Here is a 14,546-nt window from a genome sequence, read left to right as displayed (position 1 = left end):
CCCCCCCCCCCCCCCACCCCCCCCCCCCCCCACCCCCCCCCCCCCCCACCCCCCCCCCCCCCCACCCCCCCCCCCCCCCACCCCCCCCCCCCCCCACCCCCCCCCCCCCCCACCCCCCCCCCCCCCCACCCCCCCCCCCCCCCACCCCCCCCCCCCCCCACCCCCCCCCCCCCCCACCCCCCCCCCCCCCCACCCCCCCCCCCCCCCACCCCCCCCCCCCCCCACCCCCCCCCCCCCCCACCCCCCCCCCCCCCCACCCCCCCCCCCCCCCACCCCCCCCCCCCCCCACCCCCCCCCCCCCCCACCCCCCCCCCCCCCCACCCCCCCCCCCCCCCACCCCCCCCCCCCCCCACCCCCCCCCCCCCCCACCCCCCCCCCCCCCCACCCCCCCCCCCCCCCACCCCCCCCCCCCCCCACCCCCCCCCCCCCCCACCCCCCCCCCCCCCCACCCCCCCCCCCCCCCACCCCCCCCCCCCCCCACCCCCCCCCCCCCCCACCCCCCCCCCCCCCCACCCCCCCCCCCCCCCACCCCCCCCCCCCCCCACCCCCCCCCCCCCCCACCCCCCCCCCCCCCCACCCCCCCCCCCCCCCACCCCCCCCCCCCCCCACCCCCCCCCCCCCCCACCCCCCCCCCCCCCCACCCCCCCCCCCCCCCACCCCCCCCCCCCCCCACCCCCCCCCCCCCCCACCCCCCCCCCCCCCCACCCCCCCCCCCCCCCACCCCCCCCCCCCCCCACCCCCCCCCCCCCCCACCCCCCCCCCCCCCCACCCCCCCCCCCCCCCACCCCCCCCCCCCCCCACCCCCCCCCCCCCCCACCCCCCCCCCCCCCCACCCCCCCCCCCCCCCACCCCCCCCCCCCCCCACCCCCCCCCCCCCCCACCCCCCCCCCCCCCCACCCCCCCCCCCCCCCACCCCCCCCCCCCCCCACCCCCCCCCCCCCCCACCCCCCCCCCCCCCCACCCCCCCCCCCCCCCACCCCCCCCCCCCCCCACCCCCCCCCCCCCCCACCCCCCCCCCCCCCCACCCCCCCCCCCCCCCACCCCCCCCCCCCCCCACCCCCCCCCCCCCCCACCCCCCCCCCCCCCCACCCCCCCCCCCCCCCACCCCCCCCCCCCCCCACCCCCCCCCCCCCCCACCCCCCCCCCCCCCCACCCCCCCCCCCCCCCACCCCCCCCCCCCCCCACCCCCCCCCCCCCCCACCCCCCCCCCCCCCCACCCCCCCCCCCCCCCACCCCCCCCCCCCCCCACCCCCCCCCCCCCCCACCCCCCCCCCCCCCCACCCCCCCCCCCCCCCACCCCCCCCCCCCCCCACCCCCCCCCCCCCCCACCCCCCCCCCCCCCCACCCCCCCCCCCCCCCACCCCCCCCCCCCCCCACCCCCCCCCCCCCCCACCCCCCCCCCCCCCCACCCCCCCCCCCCCCCACCCCCCCCCCCCCCCACCCCCCCCCCCCCCCACCCCCCCCCCCCCCCACCCCCCCCCCCCCCCACCCCCCCCCCCCCCCACCCCCCCCCCCCCCCACCCCCCCCCCCCCCCACCCCCCCCCCCCCCCACCCCCCCCCCCCCCCACCCCCCCCCCCCCCCACCCCCCCCCCCCCCCACCCCCCCCCCCCCCCACCCCCCCCCCCCCCCACCCCCCCCCCCCCCCACCCCCCCCCCCCCCCACCCCCCCCCCCCCCCACCCCCCCCCCCCCCCACCCCCCCCCCCCCCCACCCCCCCCCCCCCCCACCCCCCCCCCCCCCCACCCCCCCCCCCCCCCACCCCCCCCCCCCCCCACCCCCCCCCCCCCCCACCCCCCCCCCCCCCCACCCCCCCCCCCCCCCACCCCCCCCCCCCCCCACCCCCCCCCCCCCCCACCCCCCCCCCCCCCCACCCCCCCCCCCCCCCACCCCCCCCCCCCCCCACCCCCCCCCCCCCCCACCCCCCCCCCCCCCCACCCCCCCCCCCCCCCACCCCCCCCCCCCCCCACCCCCCCCCCCCCCCACCCCCCCCCCCCCCCACCCCCCCCCCCCCCCACCCCCCCCCCCCCCCACCCCCCCCCCCCCCCACCCCCCCCCCCCCCCACCCCCCCCCCCCCCCACCCCCCCCCCCCCCCACCCCCCCCCCCCCCCACCCCCCCCCCCCCCCACCCCCCCCCCCCCCCACCCCCCGCCCCCCCCACCCCCCCCAAACTGCTTCTGCTGTTACCACGACCGCTGCTGAGTAGCTCCTTCTCACTAGCGTGGGCCTTAACCCCTGGTCCACAGGATTTCCAACTTCTAGCTCCTGCCCTCTTCAACTGCGAATTTTAATAGTTTATAAAATGGGGATACTTTGTCCCTATCTGAAGGAAATGTAGCAGGCAGAATCCATTGTGTACATGGAACAATCAGTGAGACTTTCATCCCAGTTGCATGTGGGCAGGAAGATACATCCAGGAAACAATTTTCCACATAAAACAGATAGAAAACACAGAATAAAATGAATGGTTTTAATTATCAAAATCAAGTGAAAAGAGAAGAAAAACCATTTTCTCTGTGTACGTCTATAGTGGTGGTGTATTGGTTAGGAGCAGTGGTGCAGTGGTTAAGAGCAGCTGCATTCTAATCTGGAGGAACCGGGTTTGATTCCCCGCTCTGCCGCCTGGGCTGTGGAGGCTTATCTGGGGAATTCAGATTAACCTGTGCACTCCAACATATGCCAGCTGGGTGACCTTGGGCTACTCACAGCTTTTCAAAGCCCTCTCAGCCCCACCTACCTCACAGGGTGTTTGTTGTGAGGGAGGAAGGGCAAGGAGATTGTAAGCCCCTTTGAGTCTCCTGCAGGAGAGAAAGGGGGAATTTAAATCCAAACTCCTCCTCCTCCTCCTCCTCCTCTTCTTCTTCTAAACAGAAACTTTTCCATAAAGATTGGGGCACAAGCCCTGTTACTGGAGATCACTGTAACAGATGCCAGGAACTGAATGCAGGATCTTTTTTATGTGCTGTACCATTCAGCTTTGATACTGCCCCAAATCACTTGCCCTACTCTGTAGTGGGAATCTCATGGAAAGCAAACTCTATGTATGTTTCCAAGCAACACAGGTCTCTAAGGTTATTTGCTTTGTAATTATAAAATAGACTGGAGGACTATGGGGGAGACCAGCAAAAACAGTAAACTGCCAGCTTTGGCTTTCTTAGATACTTGGTTTAGGAAGATATGCAGAAGTAAGCAACCAGTAGTGCACATCCACAGCTAAGACAGAATTCTGGGCCCCTTTATTACAAACACACATAAATGCAATGAGAGCTTGGGATTTTTAATCACAGCTGACTTCTGTTTTCCTGAATATTATCCTTGTATTGTAAAACAGTAGGGGAAAGCATCTAGATTCACAGAGATGATGTCACAGCATTTCTGAAAGTAATGCCACACTGTAGCTGATAGTTCCCCCCCACTCCTCACCTCACCTGGTCTGCTGATTGCCGACCCAGCCTCCTACTTCTACACAAACACCACAGTCCCTTGTCTCATGTGTACAATTTTTGAGCCATGAAAAAAGTTTAAGTTTTGAAATTATTGTTGCAAATTCTACATTTTGGAACAATTCCTACCTTTGCTATTTTTGTTTAATGACAACACCCAGCCAAAGAGCCCTACATGTTTGCTAACCATTTTGTAACTTTTTGGACATTGAAAGGGGATTATCTGAACTTTTAAAAAATCTATGTGACTGCAAGCACGAGGCCAATTAACTTGAAAGCTTTATTTTTCCTGCCCTTTTCATTGCAAAAACATGAATTGGCCCCCTTCCCCAACTCAAAACTCTGCTATGCCAAGAGTTCAAGGATGGCTTAGAGTGAAAAGCTTAATAGGGGTTTGCCCAAGCTCCTAGGGTTGGGAAGCCACATACCCTGGAGATTGGGGGGGGGGGGGGGAGCTTGAGGATGGAGGAGTTTGGGGAGGGAAGTGAATTCAATGGGGTAGATGGCCATAGTGTCCTCCTTCCAACCAGCTGCTTTCTCCAGGTGAACTGAACTTTTTTACATGGAAGTGGATTGCAACAGCAGGAGATCTCCAGCTACTACCTGGAGGTTGGTACTACCTATGGCTTAACTATTCCTAAATGATTCCTGGAGAGGACTGATGCCACTTATGGGTTCTCCTTCAAGTGATGTCATGCCACTGCTGCTGGTCATTTTTAAAAAATATTTGGGCCATTGAAGTACTGATGGGCCCTCTGTGAATTAAAGATCTCTATTACAGGTTTGTATTGGACCCACAAAATAATAATGCTTGAACCCTGAGAATGAGCTTTTGTGAGTCAGACCTCGCTTCATTGTATGCATATGTTGTGGAAAATATGAGTCCTGTTAAATTATTAGCAATAAATATGGTACAGTGGTTAGAATGATGTTCTAGGATCTGGGAGATCCAAGTTTTAAGTTCCCATTCTACAATGGAAACTTGCTGAATGACCTTGCACCAGTCATGCCCATGGACAACATCTTTTTTTGTGCCCTCCAAGTATCTTTAAGTGAGAGTAGAGGAACAGTGATGTTCTAGGATCCTAGGGAATCCAAGTTTTAAAGTTCCCATTCCTACAGATGGAAACTTGCTGGGGCAGATGACCCAGCCTTGCCAACTTAGTCATGCCCATGGGACAACGCATCTTTTTGCTGCCCTCAAGAGTATCCATCTTTAGTAAAAAGTAGGTGGGACCAGGTGAAAGATTTTACTTAACAAAGGCCTCCTAATTGACTATTGGAAAGTTGATGGACTATGTAGAGTTTTAAAAAAATGTTTCTTTAGCGGCAGCTGCCAGCACAGCACAAGGATTTACACAGTGACTTTTCCTGCAGACATTGCTTAAGCCATGTTATAAGAAATCTTGCTGTGAAGGACATTCGCCCTTTCCGTGCAGGAGACACCTGGTGCATAATAAGCCAAGAACTCACATACAAATGATTTATAACAGGTCTTGCTATGCTACAGGTCCTATTCTTTCTTCCTTCTCCCTTTTGCTGTGATTCTGGTCTCTATAAAATAATTTTGATCTCCATGTGCATCTGAAGGTGTGAGGTTTGTCTCATGAAAGCTTATTCTGGGAAAAAAGTTATTCTTTAAGATTCCACTAGATTTCTATTTTAACCTGATGAACCGTAAAATCAGAGAAAGATTATCTCTTTGTGGATATATGCAATGACATAAACTGTTGCATTGCCATTAGAATTTGCTTATGTATCGCTTGGCTTTGTACCAGCATCTGTGGTTTTCATCCATGCCCAGAAGTACTCTTTCTAGGAGACTGGTGATGGTTTACAGAACGTAACTATTGCAATTTTAGCTACAACCAGTCAAACAGAACAACATCATAAAAAGGTACAGTTCAAAAGTTTAGAAAGGCTATTTCTAGCACTAAGAACATCTATTCAAACAGAATTATTTGAAGAAAGGACTGGAAAAAAATGAGAGAGGAACTCTTACTAGAAATGGAAAACAAAGAACAAGAATGTAAAGAAAACCTAACTCAAGAGAATAGAAGCATCCTAGAGTCAATAAGAGATAAGATAAAACTACATAACAACTATCAGGCTTCTTGGGCATTACTTTTTTTTTCCTAAATAGATTACTTCAATATTCAAATAACCTAGCTCATTTATGATCTTAAAGATATAACCAGAATAAAATCAATGTCGGCCAATACATCTACAAAACACAGAAAATAGAGGAGGAGGAGAAGAAGAAGAAGAAGAAGAAGAAGAAGAAGAAGAAGAAGAAGAAGAAGAAGAAGAAGAAGAAGACTCAAAGGGGCTTACAAACTCCTTTCCCTTCCCCGCAGTAAACACCCTGTGAGGTAGGTGGCACTGAGAGAGCTCAGAAGAACTGTGACTAGCCAAAGGTCACCCAGCTGGCGTGTGTTGGAGTGCACAGGCTAATCTGAATTTCCCAGATAAACCTCCATAGCTCAAGCAGCAGAGCGAGGAATCAACCCTGTTTCCTCCAGATTATAGTACACCTGCTCTTAACCATTATGCCACGGCTGCTCCTAAGAATTAAAAGAACAATTCAAAGACTTTGCAGCATTGTATGCATCAAATAAAATTGTCAGTTATGTGATAAATGAAAGAGGGAAGGAGGCAGAGAGATTATTTGTAGAGTGACATATTACATTGGAGAAAATCCATTACATTGGAGAAAACCTTTAAAAATGAATAAAACCATGGTCCAAATGGTTACACTCAATGAACATCATGTAACATTTCTAAATGAATTACCCTTATTTGATGTTAAAGAAAATCCGTTTTAGTTTTAAAGTTCTATGTTTGGCCTTGAAACCATTCTCTGCTACCATGTTGGAGTTAGTTGAATATGGATCAGCCCAGGCCTGTATATGTGCAGTAAACAAGCTCTTCCAAACAAATATATGCAAAAAAGGAAAACTTACATTTATTTCAAGTAACTTCGGATCACAGGCATTGTTCCAGGTGAAAAGTAGATAGTAAGAAACCTTAGTCTAAAGAGATAACTTCCTTATAACAAGTAGCCACTCTATTGCACCATCACGTATGTGCGACTGTGATCTGCCTATGTGGGAAAGCCCCACCAGGAGCAGATAGCCATTACATTGTGTTCGGTACAGAGGAGAGGAAAGACAATGGCTGCAGGGTGAAGAAGGAGGAAGTTGGTGAGCAGACCCCAGACATGGAGAGCAAACAATAGAACAGTTTAGAGATACATAGCACCCCCTGCCCCATTGTCCTGGCATGCAGAAGTTGCTTATTCCAACACTCCCTCTCGATTTTGTAAGACTTCTAATTCACTTTTTGTTCCAGGGCCCAATGCCTTATGCATATTTTGACACAATAGTGGGATCCAAAGAACTACTATAAGAATACAGAAGAGCTTAAATTTCTAGTGTATTTCTTGACCTTTTGAGTTCAAGATCCAGCTGCCATAAAAAAAATGAGTGATTTGTCATATGACAGGGAACAGATTTCTGTTATGAAAACACTTTCAAAAGTGCATTTAGGCATTCTGAGTTCATTTTGCAGTTTTTTGTATTCCAGTTTAAATAAATAGTAGTCTTAACTATGATGAAGGGATGCAGAATATATTGATTTACACTCAAAGATGCCCTGTTCACATGGGAAATTATTCTTTCCTGGTAAATGAAGCAATGCCCCCCTCCCCCCCGGCAAGTTAATATTCTCAGGAACTAGAATTTTGCCTTTCATATTATGTTCCACCAAAAAACAAAAAGCCATAAAGAGGGAGAATCAAACTATCCCTGTTTACTTGCAATGATTCAAGCAGCAATTTTGAAGTCTCATAGTTACAAACCAAACATTGGAATGCCCAACTCTATTCAATTCTTTGGTTGAAGGACCTGGAAACAGTCCCTGCTAAACTCTTCATCATCCTGTGGCAAAAATGTTATATTTTGCTTCATTTCTTTTTTTTTTTATAGTCTATGTTCTGGCAAGAGGCATCATTTCTTGCTTCTAAGGGTTAAAAGTTCTATTTTCAGAGTTTCATAGCTCTAGGCTACAAAATCAAGCACAACCATAACTGCATTCATCATTCTGATTCAAGTTTCATCACATGAGAATGCCTGCCCATGCCTGATGCAGACACTGTATAATAAGTATGGTAACCGAGCTCACCATCAGTCTCTGTTACCTAGATAATTATTGTAGAAAACTGATCTGTCCACTCATTTTTATGTTTTCTCATTCAGAGTGCTGAAACAATGGCTCATTATGCAAGGAACGCTTGCCTTGGAGCTCTTCTCTGCGCAATGGGTCTCCTCATGTTTCTCTGTTTACACACGAGGAGGTACTCACTGCACAACTTGTCTGCTGAACTCTCCCGGGTCTGCTTTTCCTAGTTAGCTTAACTGTGCCCAGCAACTCATTTCTAAAGGCCCAGATCTCATCATACCAGGTAGTCTCAAGACTGCTGGCTTTGTAAAAGTCTTTAAATTACTGTTCTATCAAAATTGCAGTTATAGCAGTTATAGCAATATTGTAGTCCTTTCCAAAAAATAATCTCCCTCCCAAATAAAAGAGGCAAAGCAATTCCCTGAACCACATGCTGCTGAAGAAGGGAACCATGTCTAGAGCTGATATTCTCTTTCCATTCCCTACACACACACACACACGCACACACACACACACACACACACTACATACTACATACTACACACACACAAATCGTCAACTGGCGAGCCCATGGCCCGATACAAAGGAGGGTGAGCTTCTTTAAAGTCTCGGTGCGCCCCTCCTTTCTTCTGGTGTCACTAGCCCTTTCCTAACATGGCTCCCCATCCCCTTCCACCCTTATTGAGGCGGCATCTGCTGGGTATGCTCCTCCCCCATCCCGAGCAGCAACTCCTCCCCCACCCCGAGCAGCAACTGTGATGATTCACAGATGTCTTTATAGCAGTTATAGCAATATTGTAGGCCTTTCCAAAAATAATCTCCCTCCCAAATAAAAGAGGCAAAGCAAATCCCTGAACCACATGCTGCTGAAGAAGGGGACCATGTCCTAGAGCTGATATTCTCTCCCCCTCCCCTACACACACACGTACACACACACTTTTACTTCCTGCTGCTGCAGGAGGATAGAGAGGCTTGTTATTTCAATATTCAAGTAATATTACATCAATGTGAGAATGTAAATGTTGGGTTTTTTTGTCTAAACCTATGTGGATGAGGTTTTTTTATTTGACTTCCACTTTCTGGTTACTGAAAGATGCTGGCAGGATGAGTAGGAAGTAGGAAGGAGCCAGCAACGTGGAAGGGGGGGGGGTGAAGGGGAAGGCATGGGCAGAAGTGCAAGCCAATGGGAAGGGTAAAGCTAGGTAGGTTGGCCGTGGGTGGAGTGAATATGCCTTGGGCAAAGCTGTGCGCACTGGCAAATTTGCCCTGCTCTGGCAGCAAAGCAAATTAAAATTGCACTAGGAGTGGTGTCACTTGCCACGGAGAGAATGGAAAGTGAATGTGTGCTTGAGGAAATACATTGGTACAAGAAATCTTACCGCAACATTCACCCCTACAGCATGGCAGACACCTCGTGAGTAATCAGCCAATATATCATATCCAAGTACATTCATTAGGATCAAAAATCCACCATGTATTTGTGTGTGTGTCGGGGCAGCACTACGATATTTCCACTAACTACGAACATCCTAAAGCTACAGCAAAATATAAGAATTGCAGAAAACATTTGCTATAGCAACCCATAATGGCACCTGATAATTGAAGGAAGTGAAAGGGGATGGGGAAAGTAGCAGTATTAAAGGTATGAAAAGTGGGTCAGGCAAGAGAATTGAAGCCAGAAGAATCAGCAAATACACCTCTGTCTTTGGCCCATTGTGTATGGAACACTTTCCTCAACATTTCTCTGTTAACATGCAAAAACCTATTGCCTGCTTCATGGCTTCCCTTCCCCCACTGCAGAGTCACTCCCAGTCAGTTGCAAGATTGCCAGGGTTTTTTTTAAAAGCCCTTGAATTTTTTATATCATTATTTTTATATCACTATTTTTCATATAACTATAGCAAAGGTGCATTATTGTTTGTTGTTGCTGTTGAAAAAGCTACCCATTAATCCCCCAGAAATTTATTTGGGTGGGAAGCAGAAGGAGCAGAAACCCTGAAGCCAGGGAAAACATTGGGTTTTGCCTGCTCTCAGGAACTGCAGAGCTTCTGGAATCTACCATGCTGTAAGTCTGAGCATGTGTACCCTCACTATGGGGAAAAGTACCAGTGTATAATTGGCCTGCATATGTCTGAAGTATGATTTGAAAATACACAAGATAGTACCCCCTGCTGAAGTTGAAGGTCTAAATGAGCGAGTGCTTGAGAAACATAAACATGCTGCCAAATTCTATGAAGACAAGGTTACCAGTGCAGTCTTAAGGATAGTTGCATCCTCCCAAATCAACTGAACTCAATGGGCTTAGACTGATGCAACTCATTGCCCTCTAAATCAGCTAATTACTTTGTTAAGAACATTGGCCTTCTTCTGTGAACTCTCTCGTCGTTGCTGACAAAGCTCCTCGTCTCTATCCATGCCTGTTTCCATGAAGATGAACCTGAACATCTTCTCCACTACGTTCATTCCACCTACAGTTCTGGCACATCATTCCTACACTCTTCACACACTGTGACTGACTCATTTATTCAAAGTGATGAATTGCTACCCAACCTTTACCAAAGAAAAATGCTACCATATAAAATCATAAAACTAACTGCACGTAGTTTTTAAAAAGTCAATATAGAAAAAAGTTAATTTCCTTAGTTCATTGGTAATGGACTAACTATTTAACCACAATTCTGAATCTTTACCTGCAACACAATTTGATGGAGATTTTAGCTTTCCGCTTTGTTATCTGTAATTTAATCTCTGGCATATATTGAATATGGCAAAATGACGTTAATCCTTACAAACAGAATTATGTCTGCCAAGAGCAGCAGTGGCATAGTGGTTAAGAACAGGTGCATTCTAATCTGGAGGAACTGGGTTTGATTCCCAGCTCTGCTGCTTGAGCTGTAGAGGCTTATCTGGGGAATTCAGGTTAGCTTGTGCACTCCAACACATGCCAGCTGGGTGACCTTGGGCTAGTCACAGTTCTTCTGAGCTCTCTCAGCCCCACCCACCTCACAGGGTGTTTGTTGTGAGGGGGGGAAGGGAAAGGAGTTTGTAAGCCCCTTTGAGTCTCCTGAGATATAAATCCAAACTCTCCTTCTTCTCTTCTAAGAGTAAGGTGTGCAATGATGAAAACTATTCCTGTATCATCAGAGGTGTACCGGGGGAAATGGCCTGAGCAGCACAGAGGGAGCTGCTGGGCGCCTGCCAGGTCCTGCAAGGTCCAGGCCGGCGCCCAGCACCGCCCCCCATGATCAAATTGCATGCGCCCAAGGACATGGGATACCCCATGTCCCCATTAGCGGTATGACACTGTGCATCATTAATAAAAGTCCGTTGTGATTAAGTATTTGCATGCACAGAGCAATACTTAAGGGCCTTTTGTGCATTTATTGCTTGCCACACAGCTCCTTTCTTTGCAGCAGCCAGTTTGCTTGCCTGCTGCTTCCCATGTTGCCTGATGCCTTTTTTGTTTCTTTTTGGAAATAAGAAAAAAGAAAGAAACTCTTTGGACTGCTTTGTTGCCCCAAAGATGGTAGGAACTGCTATCAATTGGGCAGGAAATGGAGGGGAGGAGAAAGTAACATAAAAGCAAGCTAAACATCTGCTCCTTCTTTTCGCTTTGTCGAGGGTCGGGGAGGAACTGTGGATCAACTCAGCTCTGTACTGTGGTGTGTTCTGAAGAGGACAAAATCAGTGCATAACCAAGAATTGACTTCAAAGGGGATGGACACCCAGTCTAGTGCAGAGCAAACCACAGGTGCATCATAGGTCAAGGGGACAACCATTTTTAATTCCCAGTAAGAGCAACAGGCTTTAGTTTCTACAACTTTGGATGCTATTTCAAAATGCAACAGTAGATTGAATATGAGAAAGTCAAGTAAGCTTCTTGTCGCTGGCTGGTTATAATATTGATAGGAATTTTTTCCTTTAAACAAAAGCTGACACAAAATACTGTATGCAGGAGTCATCAGTTTATTTTAGTCTTCCTCCTACAAAGCCAGTTTGCTGACTATCATTTCTAAATACGGGCCCCTGATAGGTGTCAACATGATATAATTTAAAAGAACATTTATTTTATTTTAAAAATGAAATAATTTCAGCATGTGTATATTCAACACCAACAATTTACCTGGCCTTTTACATAGTAAGGCATTACTCTACCCTAAGAAATGTATAGGTCTTATATTTACTTCATTTATACCCCATCTTTCTCCCCAATGAGGATATATATATTTCTCCTCCTTATTTTTATATTTCTCCTCCATTTTATCCTCACAACAACCCCATGAGGTAGGTTAAGTATAGACTATCCCAAAGTCACGCAGTAAGTTTCCATAGCAGAGCTGGGATTTGAACGTGGGCCTTATATAGGAGATATGTGTATGGGGGAGGCCATACAGAGCAGAGGAGATCCAAGGATAATGGGTGGGGGGTAGGGACTGGATAGGCAAGGGAAATGCACTTTATGGTAGGTGCTGCTGCAGGTTAGTAATGTAATAAAAGATAAGCTTTTACAAAGCACATTAGAGGGTGACGCCAACAAAACAGCAATAAAAAGAACAATCAGAAAGCAAACATGATTCCTGTTTGATGAAAATACCGGAAGAAAGTAATAGGGGATCAGACAAAGGGCAGTATTTTTAAAGGAGGAAAGGTGTTTTGCAAGCCCTTTTTCATAACTTTTATTTGGATATTTATATTGAAGATAAATAGTCATATTAAGCACTGTTTCTCAGAAAGCCCTACTAAATTCCAGTGTATATGCTTCTATTGAAATTTGAAACAGAAGAATGAGTGGAGGTGTATGATAAAATGGGGTGGTAACTTTGAGTACAATATACAAATGGATCAATGGAAAAATATGAGATTTAAGGGCCTTAAATTTCCAGTTTCTTAAGGAAATTCTATAAAATGATGTATGATTGATATCTATCACTGGAAAAATAGCAAACATGTATTAAAATGTTCTGAATGTGTGCTGGAAATGAGAACATCATGAGGATTTATTTTACCATTTAAGGTTGTCCTGTAATAAAACGAAAAATAATTGGACTGAAATACATTCAATAATTCAGAAGACTTTAAAGATTAACATACACATGAAACTGTTGGATAAAAATCTCCAAACAATTGTTCTTATAAAGCCAAACTCTTTATTTGCAAATAGAAAGTTTGGGGAAACACACACATGGAAAACCATGCAGGCGCCCCCAAAAGGGAAAGAGCAAAAGAAATCTTTGTACCTTTAGTCACTATGCTAAAAATAGTTATTTTGATTGGCTAGTTTATAGCTAATCAGGTCATTGGCTAAAATACTAGACAAAGAGTAAAAGAACAGTTTTTTGCAATAAGGCTTGTTTCTGTCTTGAACAAGCAAAGAATCACAGTGCTGAAAGTCTCTTTATCTTGTCTGGTTTGGCTGATAACCACCAGATGTACAGAGTAATGTGTCTGCCAGTCCTGACCTTGTCACTGCTGGCTTACAATCTAAGACCCTGAAATAGATACATCATTATGCAATACAACAACAACCATTTGTTAACTTTAAAACAGACACAGTAACCTGGCTTTCTGATTGTTTGTATTTCATACAAACGATTATAATTCCACAAAATGAGAGGCTTATCTTTTGGGTCTTAGGAACAGACAGTTTGAAAAAAGATATAAAACTTTCTAGACCATGGCCACACAGCCCGGAAAACCCACCACAAACAGTAATTGAAATATATTTCTATGTCTGCAACTAGAGAGACAGTGATAAATTTTAATTGTGCTAACATTTGACACAGAAGAAATTAAAAGCCAGCCTTTTTCTTTAATAGTAGTGTTCTTGTTTGTGTGTAACTTCACTTGTTTGTTTGTCTTTTAAAACATTAAAAACAATAAGTTAAAAAGAAAGCCATACTAAATTCAGTGGGACTTACTTTCAAGGAACTGTGCAGAGTAGTAATACTATTATAAAGTTAAGTCTGTGGGAAAGGACTATCAACAGGTAGCTTTGAAGCTTCAGCTACGGACAAGGAGGCAATAATAGCTCTTACAAATATTTTTTGACGATTACTCAGCTGTATAACTGTTACATTTCTTTTGCTTTTCTTTATCCTAGAATTGAAGGGGTTGGTTGAGTTCTGGGAAGATAAGCAAATAAGAAGGCGAAAGCGTTTTATTTCCTCCTCCACAAAGAAAAACACTGCAGAGGAAGCTGCATTTTCACTTCTGCAGGAAAACAAACCCTGCCACCTTCCTGCAACGTCAACTTTGGAGCCACATCATTCCATTCCTTTCAGGAAATCACACTTGAATCTACTTTAGAAGGATTTTTCCCCCCTATAGAGCTTTTCCACAGGTCAATCGGAGATTCCTCATTTCGGGGTAAAGAAATGCAGACTGGAAAGGGGGAAACCACCTAGCTCTTGGGAAACTAGACAGGAAACCAAGGGATCCGGGACGTTGGGTTCCTCACTCCCCCAGTTTGTGCAGCCGGAGGGACGCTCGTCAAAGCCGAGGAGGCAGAGGCGGCGCCAAGGCAGCTCGCCGGCCGCTTATTAACAGAAGCAGCAAGAGGCGGGGGGAAAGCAAGACGCGCCTGGGGGACAATGGAGAACAGCGACGGCGCTAGCAACAGCCAAGCCAAAGGCAACCCGCCCGCGGGTCACAGCCAAGGAAAAACCCTCCGCAGCGATGGGGCTGCTGCAGGAGCAGAGCTGCAGAATTCAGTCGCGGTGCCTATGTTGTCGGCCATGGAGGTAGCGGAGGAGCCGGAGAAAGCGGTGCCCAGAGGCAAAGACAAGGAACCCCACACCTACAAAGTGCTCTCCCTGGTAAGGAGGCGACGCACACCTGGAGCCAAGTGGTGACGGCGGGGCGATCTCAGAAACTCTGGAGTGCAGTGGCGAGGCTTGGAGGAGGGAAACCTGGGTTCGAATGATG

At 49.2% G+C, this 14,546-nt stretch overlaps 1 protein-coding gene across 1 annotated transcript in view; it reads left to right on the top strand.

Annotated features, from left to right (window-relative positions):
- The first annotated feature begins 14,054 nt into the window (after positions 1–14,054).
- ENPP1 (ectonucleotide pyrophosphatase/phosphodiesterase 1) overlaps positions 14,055–14,546 on the top strand; it is a 50,848-nt gene continuing 50,356 nt past the window's right edge. The window contains exon 1 of the mRNA XM_048505477.1: positions 14,055–14,437. Within this exon, the coding sequence (XP_048361434.1) occupies positions 14,213–14,437 (225 nt within the window). The 5' untranslated portion in view covers positions 14,055–14,212. The remainder of the gene's footprint in view (positions 14,438–14,546) is intronic.

This window comes from Sphaerodactylus townsendi, linkage group LG01 (genome assembly GCF_021028975.2).
Source record: "Sphaerodactylus townsendi isolate TG3544 linkage group LG01, MPM_Stown_v2.3, whole genome shotgun sequence".
NCBI classification, from domain to species: domain Eukaryota; kingdom Metazoa; phylum Chordata; class Lepidosauria; order Squamata; family Sphaerodactylidae; genus Sphaerodactylus; species Sphaerodactylus townsendi.
This window is presented reverse-complemented; position numbering and strand designations above follow the sequence as displayed.